Here is a 21924-nt window from a genome sequence, read left to right as displayed (position 1 = left end):
CCAGCCGCTCATCACCGCCCGTAATGGCAAAAGTGCAATAATTTGAGGATTTTTCAAGCAATTTTCCCTCTAAAAGTGAGTAACTTTACAAAAAGATGTCCCATTCATCACTTTATTTAAATTCGGACACTCTAAGATGTGCTTGAAATAATTGCGCACAAAATCCCAACTATTTCTAACATGTAGAAAACACACTGTCCAAAATTTTTCTTGTGATGCTTTTAGCTACTGAAGTATTTTGCATCTAGGGTATGAAGTTCCTGTTCTTGCATTACTGAAACAAGAAATGTTATGGCATACGAGGTACGCCCTTCACCCAATAAACGAAAGATGTACATCTTCACCCTATAAAGCAGACTAACTACACTGAAAGTAGCCCAATGATTATCTCTGTTCACAGTCTGAGCACTAGTAGCCAACTGAACATCTCTGTTAACATCAAAGAAGTACATTTTTATGATTATGAAGACATCATCTTCAATTATCTTCTTCTACGCTCTGCATGGAGCTCATTTCATTTAACCGTTCATACTAGATTGCTGCAAGAACCGCATAATAGAGCAATCCCACCGGCAATGATAACAGTATTCCGAGGACAACCCTGCATATCATGACATGCATTTTAATGTTAACATTTCACCAAGCTAATCGATTGACACCTATAGTAAAGAGGAATAAACTTATGCCACACTCATTATATCGGCATGTACTTTGTATTCGCTCGCACATACAAATGGAACGATCGATGCCGGAAGGGCAGCCTGCAATTTACAAGGACCGCGATGTTTTAAAGCTTTTCAGGTGCCTGCATATAATACAAGAATGTCATGTAACTGGCTTATAACTTACCTGTAAAATTGATATACACAAAAGGTTGCCACGAATGCCCAGCGCAGCTGAAGTAGCTGCAGCCACTAGAGGTCCTACTATGAACCTCAAGGCCATGGCTAATGTCGCTAATGAATATCCACAAGGTATCAATTTCGGCTGCAATCCCATGAATAAACCTGTTTGCTCAAGCGTGAGTGTGAAGTCATCCATACGGGGAGAGCATCAATCACAAATGCTTGAATATGTGTACCGTATAAGTACCTTTACTGAACATTGCCACACCGAGTGTTGTATCCGAAACTATTTGTATTGACCCTCTGACAATCAGAGGCATATGGAAGTGTAACCTGCAATCAGGAAGGAGGAACAGGGGAATTCTTGATTATATTTTCCAAATAATCAAGGGTTTTAATGCAAAAACCCCGGATGCTGTTACAAGTATAGACTTTTATTGGGAAAGACAGCATACTTGAATGAAAGTAGAGACCAAGCAAGACCAAGTACGCTGCTGTACATGTTAGGGTTTCAAATGAGCTTCCTCAAAAACCATCAATACAACGAGTCTTGTCATCGGTCACTGGAGGCTTCCCAAGCTCAGCCTTCACTGCACTCCTTTCTTTATCACTCATCTCTGATGCATTCTTTGCATGTTCATTCAATCTTCCTCGAAAATTTTGACTGCCTACATTAGATGCCATACATGTTGATGATGCTCAGGATGGACTCAAATGAACTCTTTAACGGAATAGGAATAAAAACAAATGAAAGCAATCATCAAGTCCGGCTGGGAAGCATTTGGTGATGTCATGGCTTCACTTTCCAAAGCGAACATTTATTGCACGATCCTAAGCAATTTGTTGATGTGATGCGCCAGAATCTTTTGAGCTCTAATACTCTCGAGATACTCTCCTTGTAGCACACTTCGTATGCCACAAACTTGTGAGGTGTGACTAGTGAAGGGGATGTTAAGGTTTTGAAAGAACCTATAAAATTAGCCGTTTCCTCTTGAACACCAAGATCTGAAGAAGAATATGTAACATCCCGGGCCCCATTGTGTAATATTGTCCACTTTGGGTCACCCACTCTGGCGCGGATGCACCGCCATCCTAGCCACGATCTTTTCCCTCACGGCTTTAAAACGCGTTACACAGATTAGAGGGACTTAAGCTTTATAAGCTGACCAAGATCTCCCTCCCTAAGCGATGTGGGACAAGAGAGGAGGTTATTACACTCTCCACCTCTTAACAAGATCTCCCTCCGCGATGTGGGACAAGAGAGGAGGTTATTACACTCTCCACCTCCTAACAAGATCTCCCTCCCTAGGCGATGTGGGACAAGAGAGGAAGTTATTACATTCTCCACCTCTTAACAGAATAACGTCCTCGCTATGGCCCCACGGGCATCAGGACAAGAGAGGAGGTTATTACACTCTCCACCTCTTAACAGAATAACGTTCTCGCTATGGCCTCCACCTCTTAACAGAATAACGTCCTCGCTATGGCCCCACGGGCCTCTTAACAGAATAACGTTCTCGCTATGGCCTCCACCTCTTAACAGAATAACGCCACTTGTAACATCCCGGGCCCCACTGTGTAATATTGTTCGCTTTGGGTCACCTACATCCCGGGCCCCACTGTGTAATATTGTTCGCTTTGGGTCACCCGCCCTGGTGCGGATGCACCGCCATCCTAGCCACGGTCTTTTCCCTCACGGCTTTAAAACGTGTTACACAGATTAGAGGGACCTAAGCCTTATAACTGACCAAGATCTCCCTCCCTAGGCGATGTGGGACAAGAGAGGAGGTTATTACAGAATATGTGATCCCAGAGCTGGCATGTCTTGACTTGTCTTCGGTCAGGCCCCAAGCATACATGTGAAGCCCTTAGCAGGCACTGCACTGGAGTTACTGTCTCTGAGCATCATCGGCACCTCGCTGGGAGATGTTGGGTGAGAAGGCTGGTGCAGAGGAAACGGGAAGCCATTTATCAACTCGCTGCTCTGATTCCTTCCCCTGTAACTTCTCCTGCCAGTACGAGTGGTTTCTGCATCAACAATCCAATCATGTTGTGCATTTGCTGATTTTGAATCGTTTGAGGAAGATGTAGCCTGTGTACTCCCACTAATTCTGTGTTTTTGGCTTCCATGAGAACTGTCCGAATTATTAAGGTTTGATGTGCCTGAGCAAGACTCCGATGAATAAATCTCTACCCCTGAAAGGTTTGATGGATGTGGGGTTACTGTTACGGAACTCAATTCTTCAGGGGATTCACGATGTGTCCACCCAATAGATGAATCGGAGGATCTCTTGACCCCCACGTGGACCTGGCCATCATCATCTATCTTGGCCTCCGCCTCTAATAGTTCACAACCATTGAGCGAAACAACATCGGGATCGACCCTGATGGAGGTTATGGCCTGAGAGCAATCAGGAAAGTGTTCATTGACTAGGATCATTGCACCTCTATATTCGAACAAGATAAGCAGTAGTGTATACCATATCAAAAGCTGCATGACCACTATTTGAACCATCAGACTAATTAAGGGATATCCGTACATGGCCTGGAGTAGAGGATTGCCTAAGATCAGAGTATTTGGAAGGCTGGAGAGGGAGAAGAAGGAAATCACCCACTCAATGCTCCCATTTCGGCTAAAGATCAACCACAGCACAAGGGAGGCTAGAATCACCACTCTTTAGAGAGCATCAGCTCCAACAAAGCGATAGTTCATGTTGCAGAAGTTGCAAGTTGCAATCGCGTGGAAGGAAACGATGGGGACAGTGAAAGTAGCGACGTACTTGTTGATGCCAGCGCACTGTTGTGGGGTGAAGATCTTCCAAAACCGAACAGAGGCATAGCCTAAGATCGTAGCCGCATACAAGGGCATGATCGTTGCAACGATTCGTGTAAAAGTCCTTACCAGAGAGCATGGCTTTTTCAGAGAAAAGGACCAAAGAGCAGTGAACAGAAAAACTGAAATCGAAAAAAGTGGATTTCGGGCAGAAGACACCACAAGCGCCATAACGCAAGACGCCGACACTTAAGCCGCCATAACTTCAAAACCCAGACACTTAAGTGCCACTTTTTTTTTCGAGTGGGACACTTAATGCCACCTCCCGACCCCACGGAATCCTACGTGGCAATATTTTATTATTATTTTTGCCTACGCTCTGAGCTCCAAATCAAGATAAAAATTAAAAAAAAAATTTAAAAAATTAAAAGTTTTAATTTTAAAAAATTTTAAAACATTTTTTTAAAAAGAAAATTTTAAAATTTTAATTTTAAAAAATTAAAAAATTTTAAAAATAAGAAAATTTTAAAAATTTTAATTTTAAAATATTTTAAAAATTTTTTTAAAAAAGAAAATTTTAAAAATTTTAATTTTAAAAATTAAAAAATTTTAAAAAATAAGAAAATTTTTAAAATTTTAATTTTAAAAATTTTAAAAAAATTTAAAAAAGAAAATTTTAAAAATTTTAATTTTAAAAATTTAAAAATTTTAAAAATTTAAAAATTTAAAAAAAAAATTAAAAATTTAAGAAAATAATAAAATTTAAAAAATTTTAATTTTAAAAAATTTAAAAAATTTAAAAATAATAATAAGAAAATTTAAAAAATTAAAAAATTAAAAAAAGGGGGAGGGCGGCGGCGGAGGTGGCGGCGGTGAGGGAGCCGGCGGTGGCGGCAAGGGAGCCGCCCCATTCGGCCTCCCACTCCCCACTTTTTATAATTTTTTTTAATTTTAATTTTTTAAAATTTTCTTAATTTTTAAAAATTTTAAAATTTTCTTAAATTAAAAAAAATTAAAATTTTCTTAATTTAAAAAAAAAAATTAAATTTTCTTAATTTTTTTAAATTTTTTAAAATTTTCTTAATTTTTTTAAATTTTCTTAATTTTTTAAAATTTTTAAAATTTTTAAAATTTTTTAAAATTTTTAAAATTTTTTAAAATTTTTAAAATTTTTTAAAATTTTTAAAATTTTCTTAATTTTTTAATTTTTTAATTTTTCTTATTTTTTAAAATTTTTAAAATTTTAACATTTTTAAAATTTTTCTTAATTTTTTAAATTTTTTAAATTTTCTTAATTTTTAAATTTTTTCTTAATTTTTAAAAAAAATTTAAATTTTTCTTATTTTTTTAAATTTTTGAATATTTTAAATCTAATTTAATTAATTTATATACTATTATTTACACGTAGACGCGAAACGGCGTCGTTTTGCATTTTCTCCGCCACGTCGCGTGCAAAACGACGCCGTTTGGGACCGAGCTCGCTAGGAAAGTCGCCACGTCAGCCATTTGGCCGGATTTTCGCCGGAGTGGCACTTAAGTGTCCCATTTTACTCCAATGATGGCACTTAAGTGTACCATTTTAAAGTTATAAGACTTTGTGTCCCCTGGCGCCCAAGTTATGGCACTCCAGGTGTCCCGCACTCGTGGATTTCGATTGACAAAGCTATAGAGACTATTGAGGTGGAAGAGAAGGAAGCAAAGGGAGATGAATCAAATCATTCGCAGTCCATAAATGAGGACAGAAATGGCATTCTTAAGTGAGCGGATTATCCCGATCGTTATGGAAAGTGCAATCTGGTGCCAGCACCCTTTCAACATAAAACTGAATGGCTACATTTACTTACCCAATCTTCTGATGTCTGTTTTGACTATTCATCAGCCACTCGAGATGCTGAGTTTCGCATTCCCAACTCAAAAAAGACTCTAAAAGAGAAAAAGAACCCAAAAAAAAAGCTTGATACACTCCTGTAGACAGGCCAAATTGTCCAGAAAACTTGCCAATGTTAACGTCCAAAATGGGGTTTCCTCATTTTCCCCCTCTTGCGATTTGCAGGTTTCAAGGCTCGATAAATTACTGAGATAAGCAAAAGATTATCAGATCACGTCAAAAGAAACAGGGGTCAATTTGAGCCTTTTGCCCTTGTTTCTTTCTACTCCAAAAGTGTGTCATCCAATGTTTATACCAAATCTTCACACACTTTCTCAGTTTTCGTATGCAGGTTGGCACAGCTTTTCTGGAAATGGTTGCTTCTATATGTATAACTGAAATGAACACCCTTGACATTTTGTGCTGCATAAGACACCTCGATGGAAATCTACAACCAGGATGAAGGACTTGACCGCAAACATTATGAGAGTCACAAGATAAAACGGATATCATAGACCAATATCCAAAAGCATGTCTTGGCATAAGAAGAGATGTTGTAAAAACCAAGGCAGAAGAGAAGCTTTCAACTAAAAAAAGAGCAGACCATAATCAAATAACCACATAACACCCACTACTTCGGAACCTTTCGACATGTGAGTTTATTGCAGTCGAGGATGCTGTTATCAGCATAGCTCCTAGAAGTGTTTGTTTCTAACTGATCTTAAGTGAGCTTGTGAATGTTTTCCATATCAACAGCCTCCTGGAGAGTCCCTTTTTCGACATGATCCCACCACTTGAACAAGAAATTGTCCACAACTAGTCTGAACCAGGGTGACAGCTTCAGACCTTCGTCACCAGCATCGACTTTCCTCAGCAGCTCTATTAGCTGCTCCCTATTCACATACTTGACATTGGCGACTTCATCGGGATTTGGATTGACACTGACATCTCGAACAATGAAGAGCAAGTAGTCAACTGCAAATCAAGAATGCAACTCAGTTTACCAACATCTTAAGTTCGCAGCTAGCAGGCAATATGAATAAAAGCAAATGAACCCAAGTAACGCCAAGAGTGAAGTCAGGAAGTATAGGGTGTGCAAGGCAAGTGGACTCACGTTCATGTTCTCCCCACTTGCCATCAGAAGGAGCCTTATAAAGGATGCGACTTAGTGAGATGAATTGATCAACTGGCACATCCTCAGCAGGAATACCCAACTCATCCAAGAGCTTCCTCTGTGCAGCATTCCTGACACCTGGCAATTATATAAAGGAGATCTACATTTCATGACGCTGCGTAGCATTTAATTACTTAAGGTATTAAACAAGTTTACAAAAAGTGCATCTAGAGTGGTGTTTATTACCCAGAGCGTTCTCATCAATAAGCTCGGACTCCCGGTACAAGGGATGACTGCAGCAGGTGTTTGTCCATACAAGGGGGAAAGTTACCTTTGTAGCAGATCGTTGCTGTCAAGGTACATGACACAGTCAATTTACGTAACAGCTCAAGGATGACAACATCATACCACAAAATTGTTAAGTGATAGCTGACCACAATGACACTAAGAAACTTGAAGAAAATAAATGGATCATCATCGGTAAAGCATATATTGATTACTGTACCAGCCCACTTCTCTGTTTTTTTTGCTAATTTAATATACGTGTCAATTTGAAATGTCCAACTTTAGAGTTTTACCATGCAGTCACGCAAAAAAACAGCCAAATCATATAAAGGCGACAGATTCTAAAACTATTCAATCCAATGCAAACATGAATCTACCTCTCCACTAGCATCTTTGAAATGAATGCACACACTGCTTTAGAGAAACACAGTGAAACAAAGTCCACTGCAACAAAGACTCCTGTTATCAGTCAAATTTCATTAAGGTAGTTCAACATACAGGATTGTCCATATTGTGGAATTACTTACCTATTCCCTCATAAGTTTTTCAATGAAAACAATGAATGATCAACGACTCAATGAGTTATTGAAGAAGATGAGGAAAAGTAATCATTCACTTCCAAATGCTCATTCTCATCATGGGTATGCACTGAATTCTAGAAGAATATTAGCTTCATACCTGAAGCAGTAACTCGTACTTTGAGTTGAAGAGGAAAACACTGAAAGCTCTGTGCAGCATATGTTCCTTTTCAATTTTTTCCATTAAGTGACCTGCAGTTTCCCAAAAGCATCACAGAACAAAACCTGAAGTGAGCAGGAGAACCATTAATTACACCAGGAAGAGGGAAATTCTAGATTAATCACATCAGGAACTTGTAGTTTACAATGCACACTCTCAAATTAACTAAAAGCCGGAGCCTCTATGTCTGCACATACATTCAATTTTATAATGTATGGTTATCCGCCACAATGTAGTGAGATCGTGCAGAATAGAACAGGAGGAAGAAAGACTACAAATCATGCAGATTCAAACCCAGAAAACCACTCGACTAAATGATTGCTTACAATTATATTTTGATTCATGACCGACAACCTGATCATTTTCGTCAACCAAAATGCATCTGCAAGAAGACATAATAATGGCAACATCAGAACAAACTGACAAGAGCACGGAGGAGTAAAGGTCAAGCATTTTAAATACTTATGCTTGATAACATAACCATGCGAGATCACATGTGAGAGATGCAGAATAACTTGGAAACTAGAGGGCTTGTGAAAACATCCAGAAATCAATCGGAACCAAAATTTGTACTAACATGTTCCCACGTACACGTGAAGTTAAGCTGGGCAAGGGAAGAAAGACATCGGAACAAACAATATCAACAGTCTGCTACGATAACTGTTCACTTGAAGTGCAAGCATATGAATAGAAAAGTGTAAAGGGCGCACAGCTATGTCTTGGCAGCCGGGCAACTCTTGCTTAATGATAGAGCTAGAAAACAGAACATGGTATACCAAACCAACCGTTCACAAAACAGCCAACACTATTGAATATTCATGAATCATCACGAGAATCGCCGATCACCCGCTTCGCAAACTAGCAGAAATTCTTCACCTTTCGATAGTTAACAAGGACCAAAATAAAATCTGGCCGCAAGATTTCGGCTCATCCGCCACTTGCCGTCACAGCTCTCCGAATCATCCAAACAAGGCCTCACTGTTCTATCCAAAAACCGAACTTGCAGACAATTACGCGCACGACACCACGAATCAGCAATATGGTAGCTCACAATCCTCGCGGAAAATCACCCACCAAAAAAAAAAAAAAAAAAAAAGCAACCCGGAATTCACAGCCTTTCGGGCGTCAGCCGACGACACCGAATTCGCGAAAAGGGGAGGAAGGAGCAGAGCACGCACTCGTCCTCGAACATGAGGCGCCTCTGGACGGCGTCCATAGCGGCATCGGGGGCGTCGCCGGCGGCGGTCCTCGCGGGGGACTGGACGGACGAGGACGTCGCCCGGATGCCACCGAAGGCGAACGCCCGGCGGCTCGGGAGGCGCCGGAAAGGGGTGGCGTGGGAAGGGAAAGGCGGGAACTTGCGGCGGCAGCGAGCGGAGAAGAGGGCCGGGCCGGGGAGGCGCGTCGTCAGCGACATCGGGCCGGATGAAGGAGGAGAAGGAGAAGGAGAAGGAAGAGCTCGGCTGGTCGGCGCTGGACTGAGATCACCCGCCATTGCTGAAGGCAGAGGTTCGTGGGTTTTATCATGTTTTTCCTTTTTTTTTTTTTTTTTTTTTTTTTCTTTTAGTATTATTAATTTTTTTCTCATCATCAAAATGGGAAAAATGAGTTTTTTCTTGCTTCTTTTTTCTTGGGTAGGTTGGTGGATGAGAGGTGCAGATTTTTTTTTTTGGAACAGGAGGAACAGATTTGACATAGCTTTCTTGGACTAGGAATTAAGGTTGCCCTCTCTGCTTCTCTCTTCTTTTTCTCTTCTTTTTATGTGGTGCGTCATGTTTCACATGTCGAACGTGGGGATGGACATAATCTTGTCGGGGTACATCTCTTCCGCCATCTTCTATTCCCTTCCCACGTTTCCCATTTCCCATCCACAAAAAATTGAAAACCCTTTGAATCTGGGTGACCGTCGTGGTGCTAACGCTTCGCGTTTTCTTTATCGTCTTCCCCCGCTCTAGGGGCTGGAATAGCACGGATAGAGGGATTAGATTGACCCGATGATGAACCAAAAGCGCCTTCCTTGTTGGGGGCTTTCGGGGCACATCTCATGAGGCCATGTGGTAATAGTCGGACTTGATAGGGATGATCAGGCATCTTATATGAATTTTACCCAAAAAAAAAAAAAAAAAAAAAAAAAAACAGGCATCTTATATGAATGTCCCCTCAATTTTTTCTTTTGTTTGGCAAGGTCCATGGAGTGGAATAAGTACTCCAAAATCATGATTTCAGCTTTCACTCCATTCCATCGTATAAAATGTTGCAATGTCACTTTTGTCTAGACAGAAACGTCTCGCCTACTTTTGAATGTTTATGAGAGCTAAAAGAGAAGGATGCCTAGCGGACGGCTTTTGCTCTCGTTCAAGTACTGCTGCTACTCTCACCAGATTTTTCCTAGACGATGAAGTGGATTCGGAATTTGACTTGTCAAGGAGCGCCTGTACTCTTGCTCCTATGATCTATGTAGGATTATTCTTATAGCGAGCCGGCCGAAGCCATAGAGGTTTCGTAGGAACACACGTCGGACACTTATCATGGAAGATCCGCCGGCACCTAGGGAAGGCGTCATCCTGTAGCAGCAGCCAATCTGCTACTCTTAGGCTTCAGCGGATATCTCCTAGCATGGTGGGAAAGATGACCAGATGTGATCAGGTCCTCCCTACAAAATTCTTCCAAGAGAGACGAGTTCCATATTGATACGGGATAGGAATGAAAGATTGAAGCGCCTAAAAGTTTTAAGTATGTTATGGATATTGGAGATTTCCCATAGTGTAGCGAATGGACACAGGTCCGGAGCTTCGGAGCTGGCGAGGGGCGAAGTGGGAACGGAAACATGGGAGCTTGGAGGAGGGAGGAGAAGGGAAGAGAAGATGGGGACGGGGGTGAAAGATAGAGGGGGAGTTCAGGAGGGGAGCGGTCACATACATTTTTACGGGCTTCTTCTTCTTCTTCTTCTACAGGGTGCTCGGTGGTTCTTGTACTTGCACTCTCATGAAATTACTGACATCGATCCTATTTTGAAGGTCGCATCACGTGTTGGAAAGATGACCGTTTCGTTTGTTAAATTCTCAACGTGGAAATCGGGGAACCCTTTTTGGACTTTTTCAGTAACTCCATGCTTCCCACGAGTTGCCATTGCTATGTCATTATCAAGATTGGATCGGTAGAAATGATGTCAGTCAATATTTCCAATCACTGACTTTTTTATCTGTAAGTGTATGGAGAAAATTTCGCGATATATATGCTGGCATAATAATTTAATATTTCATTAAAAGAGTACATCCAATCGATATGAATTGACTAACATTATGTCCTTGCTAACTAGCAGCACCTCGTGATTTCACTAAGGCCTCTTGATTTCATGTCGGTGCTATTTGCCTAGCTCCAACTTCCCATCGTTGAAATGGATCCTCGATGGTTGCGTGAATGGCACTTCTTCTTTTTTTTTTTGGTGACCCATGAAACCCCGAAAGCCAATAGCCGGCGAGAAAAACCTGGGGCTGACGCAAGCTGGCCACCACACTCACGCCAGTAGTTAAGTCACCCTGCGACGCACTGAGGATTTGAACCCCTCCCCTTCACGAGAGGGAGAGGGCTCAAAGCCAGCAACGCCACCCAGGTGGGTGGTGCACTTTTTTTTTTTTTTTTTTTGGTGCGGAAGGGCAGACCGACAGCAAGTCGCCGTAAACCCCGTGACGCTCACAAGGAAATGGGTGGTGCACTTCTTGATACTCAATTTCTTGACTATCAACTTATATTGGGATAGTCGCATGGCTTTTTTTAGAACGATGACTACTTAGTGCAACCGCAAATTATTGGACCACCTTTTTTTTTTCAGTCGAATTATTGGACCACCTTAGCAACCACAAATTATTGGACCACCTTAGACTCTAAATTTTAGTATAGCAACTTTCCATTACCATATGTACTGGGTCTAAAATTATGTTCTGAGTCTAACTTTGCCTAGTGCAGCTGATGCACTATTAATATCTATTGATGATATTTAGATACTATCATGTGTCCACATTCCTCATAGATTTCTAGAGCAGAGTTTGTCAAACTTCTTCTAGACACCTGGGGAACTAACTATTAAAAGTCTCGCCAAAATAGCCGGCCCATTCAAATGATAGGGTCCAAATTCACCGAGAAGAAAGATGGCTTGGTGATTATCAAGCTTGACCACGCCCAAGAAATGGTGGAGGTTGCCCCCTTCATATTTCCTACAATTTTGATGATGGGGCCATATGTTTCAGAAGATGAAGGCGTAGGAGAAAGGGTTGAGATGGAAGCCTTTCAATTTTGAAGGACGTCACCTTGTCTACTTCAAAGATCTTATGAGAAGGCACCGTCAATGGGATTTAAACCACCATCACCTGCTATGTCTAGCCATAATGGACGAAGAGGATGACAAACATTCCAGAAGAAAGAAATCGTCTCGTTTTGGTGTGAGCTTTTTCAAAGATGAGAAGATAGTAGTCAATCTATTAGACCCTTTGGAGGAGATGCAGGACGTTCCCAATTTTTGGTGTCCTATGGACTACCCAAACATGATATATCTCCTCCTGAAATCTCTCCACCATCTTCACCTTCTATAGTTAAACTTATGTCTCCATTTTATAAGCCCATCCTCAAATGGGTAAAGACAAATCCTGCTTGTCAGAAACGCGTTGCACAATTTTGTAAAGAATAAGCAAAAGCCACCTTCCCCGCTTGCTGCATATTCCAGCCTCTAGATTTCCCGGCCTTGGACGAATTTACAAGCTCAACTGGATATGGGTATCGTCCAACGATTCAAAACCCAACTAGAGTAATCAAATGCTCTGGCCCAGGATGAGGTACTCAAAACGTTCAGCACCAAGGCGTTAAATGTTTAGCTTTAAGTTTCCGAAGTAAAGACTCAAGTAGTAGAAGCAAAAACTCGTCTAGACTGTATGTCCTCCAGCGAGTAGAAAAGACAGCGGTAGCGTAAAAGAAACTGCTACAACTCCTTCAAGACAAGCTTCAAAAGATGGAAAGTTCTATCATTTTGTTTTACCATGTTGCTATAATACACAGTATAGCAAATTGTACATATATTGCGCATGTGTAAAAAATTAGGCTCCATTTTTTTGCTCGGAAATATAAGTTATAGGAATATATTTTCATCCTTTTTAGGTGTTTGTCCGGGAACATCCATTAATTCTAGGAAATATCTTCCGTAAATTGGAAAATTCACATTAAAACACAAGGAAAATGACTTTCTATTAAAAAAAAGAAAAGGATAATAGACTTCAGCACTCTCCCGTGACGCACCATCATTCACCACCGTCTCTCTTCTCTTTAAGCATTAAACGTGCACCACCACAGCCGGCCGCCACACACGTCATTGAACCGCCGTACTCGCAGACCATCGTCACCGTCTTCTGCATCATCCACGGCCACCATCGATCAAACGAAAGGGCAAATGGGACATGGTGAGTTGGACCATAAAAGAGGGAGAAAATAGTCAGGCCCAAACTAGATTTCAAGCCCACCATCAGGGTAATATAAAAAAATGTTCATAAAAAAAACCATAAGAGAAAAAGAGACTTGTTTAAACCCGCAAATGTATCCTTCGATCCTAGAAATTTGGATCCATTCATTTCGTGAAAAAGGAATGATTTGAAAAATATTTTCCCGAAAATGATTGCTTATATCACTTGAAATAATTAATCAACAAAACATGTTGTCATTATATACAATAATTTATGCTTTAATATTTCTTAGATAATGAAAATATTTTTGATTCATATATTTTTATAAACAATATAAGCAATTATTTTTTAAGAAAATATTTTCCAATCAAATGGGATGAATACCTAACAAAAGGCAGATTTGAGAACCCATTGAAAGTTGGTGATCTCTTATGTGACAAAAGAAATTTTGAGACAGATTTAGTGTAGACTTAAAATTGAGAGTTTTTTTTTTTAGGGAATTAGACCCTTCTTTTATTGTCAACTCAATTTGATAATATTTATATTTATCTTCTAAATTTTTTTCCATGACGCAAAACCTTAAATTTTTATTTGTGTGACATATTTATCATTTATTAAGGTTTTGTTGATGAATGCCGTTAAAAATCTGCCCACGGTAGATGTTGGGAAGTAATTGATATTGACATGGTGCCAACGTAGCTTAAGTGACAATATTTTAACTAAAAAAGATCTAACAAAGCCTTGACGGATAGTGATTATATCACATATATACAAGTTAAGGGTTTTTTATATTATAAGAAAAAAATTATGGTAAATATGTGATAGTGGGTATAGCTTGTGATTTGTGATGTCACAAAAAAAAAATTCAAGTAAATGTGTCATAGTAAACATAACATTTAAAATTCTAGAAATATTGAAAGTATTCCACGCAGAGATGCAAATAGGACGTTTCCATAATTTTCACTAATTTGAATAATATTTTATAATGAGCATATTTCTTATGAGTGCTATCATTGTTCTAATAAGGGTTCATTGTATTTCTTATGAGTGCTATAATTGTTTTAATAAGGTTCCATTGTTATGATTAAAATATTTTCTTAAAAATAGTCGTTTTTATAACTTATGAAAATGAATGAACAAATATTATTCCATTCTTCATTAAATCATTATGATGATGATAATATTTTCCATATATCAATAATTTCAAACGGTATGAGCGGTCTTTTCAGAAATAATATTTTTCAAATGAGATATTTTTACGGAAGGAACCGAGGGCGAAATGGCGATTATAAAGCCATCTAACTTGGATCGTGCTGCTCACGTTTTAACTGTCCACTAAGGTTCTCTTCCCCACTTCTCCAAGAAGACTCTCTCTCTCTCTCTCTCTCTCTACCTCTTCCTCTCGAGCAATTTTTCTGGACGCAGAGTCGCTCAAGACTCGCCCACCTTCGATCCCTTCTCATCTTGGTTTATGAGGTAATCCCTCTCTCTCTCTCTCTCTTCTTTCGCTCGCTTGTTCGCTCGCTTAATTTTTACGCCGTGTTCTTGGGGCTATCCGAACCGATCTCAATCGGCCTCATCGATCTACCGGCGTGCTCGGCTTGTCTTTTAGCGAAAGATCGAATCTTGGGATGTTCTTGCCATCTGGGTCCGTTCTTTATCGGTTTCTTGATTCGATGCGTGGACCCTCTCCGCGATAGGCAACTATTCGGCTGAGCTTAGCTCGATTGATGATCTTGATTCGAGTAAGGTTCACGCCGGTGTTTCGAGGACCTCGTTCTGCCCCCACCCATCATCGACCCGAGTTCTTGTCGGCCGAAGAGTGGCGTCCTGTTTCGTCCCGTGTCTTGCTTTGCGGCTCGTTAGCTGATTAATCTCTTCAAAGGGTTGTTTTTTCGCTCTAGGTTATGTTCGTCTGTGGAATCGAAATCGCGGGCTTTGATTTGCTGTTCCTTTCTAAGTTCATTGAGATGTTTAGAATTGCGGTTGAGGTGTAGAGATATGTGACTGTTGAGCTGATTCTTGATTGTTTTCTGTGTGTGCAGCTCGAAGGAGAAACCCACTCTCGGGTAAGTCTGCAGTTGTCCCTTGTTATCTTGTGTGGTTAGGGTTTTTGCTATTCCATGATTTTCACAGTTTGTTTACAGCTGCTTAATGAGGCTAAGTCCAATATGGAGATTGTGCTCCCAAATGTTTCTGCATTTTGTCTTTTGCTTTTTACTGGAATCTGTGGTCTTCTTTTATGATATTCTATTACTCCATGCAGTGGCACGCGGATTAAGACCCGCAAACGGAACATTGCAGCTCCACTGGACCCTGCAGCATTTGCTGATGCAGTGGTCCAGATTTATCTTGATAATGCTGGTGATCTGGTAATTTTTATTTTTTATTTTTTTGTAATGAAGATATTTTCCAGCACTGCACATGTTTGTTGCGCCCAGTGACCAATTTTTTGTGCAGCTCACTGAATAATTAGTTTGAGCAGGAACATATTGCAAAGAGTATTGAAGCTTCAGATCTCAACTTCTCAAGATATGGTGACACCTTTTTTGAGGCAAGCCTTTTACTACTGTACTCCTTTTCCTCTCCTACCTTCCATTGGCATCATTATCTAGCAATGGCCCTGTACGCTGTAGATATTGAGACTGCTTAGAGCCTTGTGCTAGAGCTTGTGGTTTCTTGAGGACTCGATGCAATACAATTATGCAGCTTTTTGTGCATATGGAGAGCTTTTGTTTAGTCCTTTTATTATCCATGTAACCTTGTCAGGATTAGAGTTTCCTGCCGATTGACTTTCAAGAATACTTTTGGGTTTCATGATGTTGACAAGTGCTTCCTAGTAGCCTGGAAGCAAGCTACCGGTTATGTTTAAACTAAAATCTGGTCAATCGACTAGGTTTACTGTATAGAAATTTTACTTCTAAAATTTATGGGAGTGTTAACTGTTAAGCATGACATATGTTGGACCTGCATTCGTCATTGAACTTTGTGGCTTAGCACGCTGGACCATGTATTTATCAAAGAGAGTGATTCAATTCGCTGAAGTATTCTCATTACAATTGACTCAACAGATCTCTTGTTGCATTCTTTGTGGTTGCATTGACATAATAGTTCAAAATAAAAGAAAATTTTCACCTACAGTGAATAATAATTTGACGTGCAGCAAGGATATCATAACCGCATGAAAAGTGAGGGAGAATGTTTAAGACCTTTGTTCAAGTTTTCTTTTTCAAGGAAGAACATTTACTGCTCAATGAATTGATAAGTTCCCATCTTCCTAACATTTGAGGATTAAAGGAATGTAAATAATATTTTACTCAGAATTTTGTTGCTTTGTATTTTACGAGGTGTGAACCAAAGGGAAAAATAAAACCTTCGTGTTAGCCACCATGAAAATAACAAAATGGATGCTAATTAGTTGGTAAACATGTCAATGATATTCAAGGAGAAAAGGGATTAAAAATCACCAAGTGATTGGGGGGGTAAGGGATCTGGTAATAAAAAAGGAAGAAGTAGATATGAAAAGAGAGAGGTCTGACAAGTTGCTAGCTAGTAGCTAGGCTGTTGTGTTGGAGAGAGAAATATGGCTTCTCATTTTTTATTTTTTTGGGCTGAAGAGAGACAGTTGGCTTTGATATTGGCAACGTGATGGTACAGTAATGTGTGGGCTGCAAGTTGGGAGGGCTGAGAACCTAATTGTTCAAAATGGAAAGCCCAATTTTCATTTGATCACATGGACATGTAAAAGAATTTCTTTAGGTTGAGTGGCCCATGGCCCCTTCCAGCCTGGCCCTGTATCAATCCTTTGCATACATGTGCTTATGTGATTCCTTGAGTGCGTGCTGTTTGCTTTCTGTGAACGTACTCTTGTCATAGTCATATGTTCTTGGGAGTTGCCAAAGTTATGCTAATGAAAGATTATAATTAACCTTGACTTTTGATATCCTTAGAATCTACAAAGACATTTTTAATGTACTGCATTCCTTAAACTCAAAGCTATTTTTATTGAACTTTTCTGGACTATCAGTGGGCAGTTCTGTTTTATATTCATTCTGTTATGCCATGAATATTTAAATTGTGTTGCTGCTACAGGTTGTTTTCACAGGAGGGCGTACACAGCCTGGCACTACTAAACCTGATGAAGGGGAGCGCCACCCTTACTCTATTCTAGACTGTGAGAGCAAGCGTGAAGCAATACTGCCATCTGTTATCTACATACAGAAAATTTTGCGGCGGAGGCCATTTCTCATCAAGAATCTCGAAAATGTTATGCAAAAACTCGTACAATCAATGGAGTTTCTTGAAGAAGATGAAAGGAAGAAACTGGCAATTTTTACAGCACTTGCGTTTACCCAGAAACTATCTGGGCTTCCACCGGAGACTGTATTTGAGCCCCTGCTCAAGGATAATCTTGTGGCAAAAGGGCTAGTTCTCTCATTTGTAACTGATTTTTTTAAGGAATATCTGGTTGATAACAGCCTTGATGATCTGATTGCAATCCTGAAGCGTGGAAAGGTGGAGGATGATCTTTTGAAATTTTTCCCATCAAATAGGCGCTCTGCTGAAGCTTTCTCTGAGCATTTCACGTGAGTTCCTCTTCTTGTAACGTGAGATGACTGAGAAATTCCCTCGTAATGTCTTTGTTGTGTCTTGATCTGTCAATTATGGTCTAGATTATGTAACTAGGAAGAAGCTGCATACTCGCGATTTTCTTCTTTTTGAAACCTTGTTTCACTGTTTGCTTGAGCTCTGCATCAATCAGAACATGCTAATGGCTATTGAGAAAGAGCTGTACCTTGTTGTGTAGATAGTGCGATTTGGCTTTAAACTAGCTAGCAGGTTCTTCCTGCACGATCTAGGTGGTGAAAACTCCCCCCCAAATCATCATGTGCAAGCAGCATAAAAGCTTAGTGCTCTGGAAACAGGACGGGATTTGTAAATTCTCCCACTAATAAGATATGTGGAAATGTCTAGGCAACCTGAATATTATTATGCAATATCTGGAATTTCTGTGTAAGAATCTTACTATTCACTAGTTTGACTTTATTATCCTCATATTTGTTGTCCTAATTTCCAGATTTACTCTCAATATTATGGTCAATATGCCTTGTTGCAACCTCCAATCCCTCCTTCAGCCTTTAATGTACTTCAAAGGTGTACACACACTAAATTTTTGTTATTTACAGCAAGGAAGGGCTTGTACCCTTGGTGGAATACAATGAGAAGAAATTATTTGATGGGAGACTGAAGGAGATGAAAGCTGCTCTGACTTCTCAGATTGAAGAGGAAAATGATATATCTGAAGTGATAGACACTGTGAAGCAGCGCCTTAAGGATGCCAAATTACCTGACATTGAGGTCGTGCGGATGCTATGGGATGTCATTATGGATGCTGTTCAGTGGTCTGCAAAGAATCAGCAGCAGAATGCTAATGCAGCTCTGCGTCAGGTGCACTTTTTTTCTGTCTCCCTCCTTTCTTGTGTTTTGTACCGTGATCATTTAGTTTGTCTCATGAGCCAAATATGATTATGACTTCCGCATGAATCTTTGTTATATAAATGCTAATGGTGACTTCCCTGGCCAAGGCAACCTTTTGAAACCGGATCAGATGAGCTGATTTAATGGGGAGCTGGTTGCCAGTCTGGTCCAGTTCATATTGCTAGAAAATTGTTGCACCTTGTTGCTGATGATCAATGATTTGCTGTTTGATGATTTCGTATACTAGAGGCATATTGTGTGCGCAACATGAATGGTTTTTGCACGAAGAATCTACTTGACAATTGAGGATAGGAGATGTATAAGCCGCTTGATCTCTCTACTTATCCTTATTTACATAGCAGTTTGCTTAGTACAAATGGTTGATGTGCATTGGAGGTGAGTTAAAACGATAACATTAGAATGTTGGATGTTATTAAAAGTTGCCATCCCTTCAAAAGTCTCCAGCTCGCTGTTCTAACCAATCAATGTCTAGTTGGTCTTAACCATCTTGACAACAATTCCATTTTGGTCAAGCGGATGTCTTCTCACCTGTTGAAAGTTTGTTAACCAACCTTTAAAAGCTCTTGTGAAACTTTCACTCTTTTAAAGGTTTTAACAACAACGTCCTTCATTCTGCAGGTCAAAACATGGGCTGGGCTTTTAAATACCTTCTGTACAAGTGGGAAACTTCAGCTGGAGCTCATCTACAAAGTCCAAATGCAATGCTATGAGGATGCTAAGCTGATGAAGTTGTTTCCTGAAATTGTGAGGTCTCTCTACGAGGAGGATGTGCTGGCAGAAGACACCATTCTTCATTGGTTCCGCAAAGGAACCAACCCCAAGGGCAGGTATACCCTGTATTCATTTTTGCACTAATGGTGTTTGTACTGATGAATGCCTGCAGAGGACACCATCAGTTTCCTGTGTTTAAAGCTTTTATTGAGTCGCACACATGTAGTCATTATCGTTAGGAGTATGATTAAAGGAGAGTATATAGATAGACGTGATACGGTTAGCTGTGTGGGTTTTGGCTGGATTTAAACCGAGGCAAATGTACATAGATGACTTTTGGCGTTTAGAGACCTGGGTTTACTGCATTCGCTCATTATAGTAGGTGTCCCAAATTGGATCGATTTGCTCAAGATAGTTTCACTTCTTTTCGTCATACTTGATGTGATCAATTGATTTCTGTGTCCTGCCTGGCGGTTGTCTTATTTGGATGCAATATGCAGGCAAATATTTGTGAAAGCGCTGGAGTCTTTCGTGAAATGGCTGGAGGAAGCAGAGGAGGAAGAGTAGCTGCAGTCACAGCGGCAGTTGATGACACCACAGCCAATCTTGTTCCTATAAATTACTATTGCCAGTTGCCTTTCTGCTTAACAAAAAACTCGTTTCCACGTGCCTGCGAAACATTGAACGCCTGTTGACAATCATGATATGATGAAAACTGCAAATCATTTGAAGTTTGCAACGAATAATTCTCTCTGATAGCATGACTTGTGAGGGAGAATGCAAGGAGACCCTTGCTTGGGTCATCTGGTGGCCACCCGCACGACTGAATGAGAATGAATGAAAAGCCAAACTCGTGTGTTCGTAGAATGGGAGCTGCAATGCATTTAGCCTCACTAGAAGAAGGAATAAGGTCAGCATGCATATGCATCAACAGAAAAAACTTAGGTTTCTTCTTTATTTCCTACGTACCATTTTTGGCGGACAAATAAAACGTGCGTGCAGAAAGCTAGGAGCCCCATAAGTAAGCCTTCTCCCCAGTTGGGGGTTTTGTTGTTGTTCCTTGGTGGTGGTTTAGATTGTACTTCACCGTAACCCAGGAATCCCATAGCTCCGTTGAGGGTTGCCCTGCTTGTCAAGTAACTTTGGTGGGTTAATAGGTTTGCGTTTTTTATTTTAATGTGTCGATACCTATAAGCTTTAGCCCCTCAATTAAGGGGAAATTTTTTCTTCCTTCTCCTTAGGCAATATCTCATATTTGGCATACCAGATTTCAGACATAACAGTTTAATGACTTACTAAGGACAGAGCGAATTATTTAAAGTATGTGATGAATAAGCCTCTTTGATGGCATGGTTTGTGAGGGAGCCTGCAGGGGGACCCTTTGTGTGGAGTCCACCTACATGACTAAATGAGAATGAATGAAAAGCCAAACACTTGTGTCCATAGAAGAGGAGGTGCAATGCATTTAGCCTTGCTACAAGAAGGAATTCAAGATAAATAAAAGTATATGCATCCACAAACAAAACTTGATTTCTTCTTTGCTTCCTCGATACCTTTTTCGGTGGACTAATAAAGCTTGGAATGCAGAAAGCTGGGAGCACCATAGGTGAAGAGTCCAGAAAGTGAATCGTTTGTGTGGGAACTAATGGATTTGGTAGGTAAAGATGCGGAAATGATGCGACTATGATCAAGACGATTAAAATACCCGAACTTTGAAGACGACAGGCCTTTTTTTCACCTTTAAATTGGAGAGCCAGTTGGGCAGAATGAGCATGGCCCGGTGGTTGCGCGGCTTGTCATTTTCTACCTTTCTTGTTGTCTTCGGAATGATTGCGTTGCGGGGCAGAAAATAGGGGGAAATTTCTTGACTAGATCTAGGCCTAGTGGACTCAGTGAGCACACGCGCCTCACAAGATCAGTGGCTGTGATTTATTCATCGAGTTTTTCCCAACAACATGGCACACTTTCTTCACCTAACATCGCCAGCGTTTCCCCGAGAATACGAAACGAGAATGCCTTCCCTTGGTTCAAGCGCATTGGTCCATCTGTTTCCACCCGATCGGTGGTCCATCTGTTTCCACAGGCGATGGAGAGCCTCTGAAATGGAATCGGATCACCAATAGTTTTGGCCTTGCTTTGCAATAAATGAGAACCACGACACGAAAAGTAATGTGAAAGTTGCCAAAAAAGTCCAAGGATTCCAATTCCTATCCGTTCCCCTCCTTTCCCCAGCCGCCCAAGCTACGCTTTGGTGTTGGATGTCCGAAGCTATTGTCTTTATGGCCTTTATGACAAATTCGCTACTTTGCCACTCTCTTTCTTACACACTACGAATAAAGTTAAGGCTACAAGAAACGAGCATATACATACCGCACATTTTTGGATTGGGATGTTAAGTGTGAATCTCACATGATACTCAGATATTTCTTTCGATTTTCTCCACCTTGATTTCGAATCATCGAATTGTTCATTGACAATCCCTCTCGTCGGTGGGAGGTCCATGCCCAAAACGTCACTATTCCAACTATTCATGGAAGTTATAAGAGGCCTTGAATTCCTGACGTAGCATGCGATGAGAGTGCGACTTGTTAGGGCAACAACCTCGAGTTGCTCTTCCAATTACTCAGAAATCACCACTTCACATA

The 21924-nt window shown here is 40.3% G+C and overlaps 4 protein-coding genes across 4 annotated transcripts; 1 reads left to right on the top strand and 3 right to left on the bottom strand.

Annotated features, from left to right (window-relative positions):
* Positions 1 to 275: 275 nt before the first annotated feature.
* LOC104416515 (auxin efflux carrier component 2-like) lies at positions 276 to 1855 on the bottom strand. Its single transcript, XM_039301137.1, has 5 exons — positions 1301 to 1855; positions 1093 to 1178; positions 850 to 1007; positions 711 to 761; positions 276 to 601 (listed from the first exon to the last, which is right to left on the bottom strand). The coding sequence occupies exons 1-5, from the start codon at positions 1345 to 1347 to the stop codon at positions 527 to 529; spliced, it is 417 nt and encodes a 138-aa protein (XP_039157071.1). The 5' UTR covers positions 1348 to 1855; the 3' UTR covers positions 276 to 526.
* LOC120287058 (auxin efflux carrier component 2-like) lies at positions 1371 to 3285 on the bottom strand. The gene is made up of 2 exons (XM_039299722.1): positions 2703 to 3285; positions 1371 to 1513 (listed from the first exon to the last, which is right to left on the bottom strand). The coding sequence occupies exons 1-2, from the start codon at positions 3283 to 3285 to the stop codon at positions 1371 to 1373; spliced, it is 726 nt and encodes a 241-aa protein (XP_039155656.1).
* Positions 3286 to 5969: 2684 nt separating this feature from the next.
* LOC104456941 (isopentenyl-diphosphate Delta-isomerase I) lies at positions 5970 to 9132 on the bottom strand. The gene is made up of 6 exons (XM_010071853.3): positions 8801 to 9132; positions 7949 to 8004; positions 7563 to 7654; positions 6846 to 6948; positions 6600 to 6737; positions 5970 to 6460 (listed from the first exon to the last, which is right to left on the bottom strand). Exons 1-6 carry the CDS (start codon positions 9115 to 9117, stop codon positions 6207 to 6209), a joined length of 960 nt encoding a protein of 319 aa, XP_010070155.2. The 5' UTR covers positions 9118 to 9132; the 3' UTR covers positions 5970 to 6206.
* Positions 9133 to 14389: 5257 nt separating this feature from the next.
* Positions 14390 to 20037, top strand: LOC104456942 (basic leucine zipper and W2 domain-containing protein 2). The gene is made up of 8 exons (XM_010071854.3): positions 14390 to 14545; positions 15115 to 15138; positions 15336 to 15441; positions 15555 to 15623; positions 17162 to 17655; positions 18256 to 18517; positions 19187 to 19395; positions 19780 to 20037. The coding sequence occupies exons 1-8, from the start codon at positions 14541 to 14543 to the stop codon at positions 19844 to 19846; spliced, it is 1236 nt and encodes a 411-aa protein (XP_010070156.1). The 5' UTR covers positions 14390 to 14540; the 3' UTR covers positions 19847 to 20037.
* Positions 20038 to 21924: the final 1887 nt, after the last annotated feature.

Source organism: Eucalyptus grandis, chromosome 8 (genome assembly GCF_016545825.1).
Source record: "Eucalyptus grandis isolate ANBG69807.140 chromosome 8, ASM1654582v1, whole genome shotgun sequence".
NCBI classification, from domain to species: Eukaryota; Viridiplantae; Streptophyta; class Magnoliopsida; order Myrtales; family Myrtaceae; genus Eucalyptus; species Eucalyptus grandis.
Note: the sequence above shows the minus strand (reverse complement) of the source record. Positions and strands in the feature narration are given on the sequence as shown.

What these genes read in the sequence shown, in the direction of transcription:
- LOC104456941 (XM_010071853.3), bottom strand. Translation starts at nt 9,117, where the DNA reads ATGGCGGGTGATCTCAGTCCAGCGCCGACCAGCCGAGCTCTTCCTTCT. An exon ending in TATTGATGAGAACGCTCTGG is followed by an intron (nt 6,738 to 6,845) that starts GTAATAAACACC and finishes TATAATTGCCAG; the next exon opens with GTGTCAGGAATGCTGCACAG. An exon ending in CAAGTGGGGAGAACATGAAC is followed by an intron (nt 6,461 to 6,599) that starts GTGAGTCCACTT and finishes CTTGATTTGCAG; the next exon opens with TTGACTACTTGCTCTTCATT.
- LOC104456942 (XM_010071854.3), top strand. An exon ending in ATGGTGACACCTTTTTTGAG is followed by an intron (nt 15,624 to 17,161) that starts GCAAGCCTTTTA and finishes TTGCTGCTACAG; the next exon opens with GTTGTTTTCACAGGAGGGCG. An exon ending in GGAACCAACCCCAAGGGCAG is followed by an intron (nt 19,396 to 19,779) that starts GTATACCCTGTA and finishes TGCAATATGCAG; the next exon opens with GCAAATATTTGTGAAAGCGC.
- LOC104416515 (XM_039301137.1), bottom strand. Translation starts at nt 1,347, where the DNA reads ATGTACAGCAGCGTACTTGGTCTTGCTTGGTCTCTACTTTCATTCAA. An exon ending in TGGTCTCTACTTTCATTCAA is followed by an intron (nt 1,179 to 1,300) that starts GTATGCTGTCTT and finishes TCCTGATTGCAG; the next exon opens with GTTACACTTCCATATGCCTC. An exon ending in TGTGGCAATGTTCAGTAAAG is followed by an intron (nt 1,008 to 1,092) that starts GTACTTATACGG and finishes TTGAGCAAACAG; the next exon opens with GTTTATTCATGGGATTGCAG.
- LOC120287058 (XM_039299722.1), bottom strand. Translation starts at nt 3,285, where the DNA reads ATGATCCTAGTCAATGAACACTTTCCTGATTGCTCTCAGGCCATAACC. An exon ending in GCCTGCTAAGGGCTTCACAT is followed by an intron (nt 1,514 to 2,702) that starts GTATGCTTGGGG and finishes CATCTAATGTAG; the next exon opens with GCAGTCAAAATTTTCGAGGA.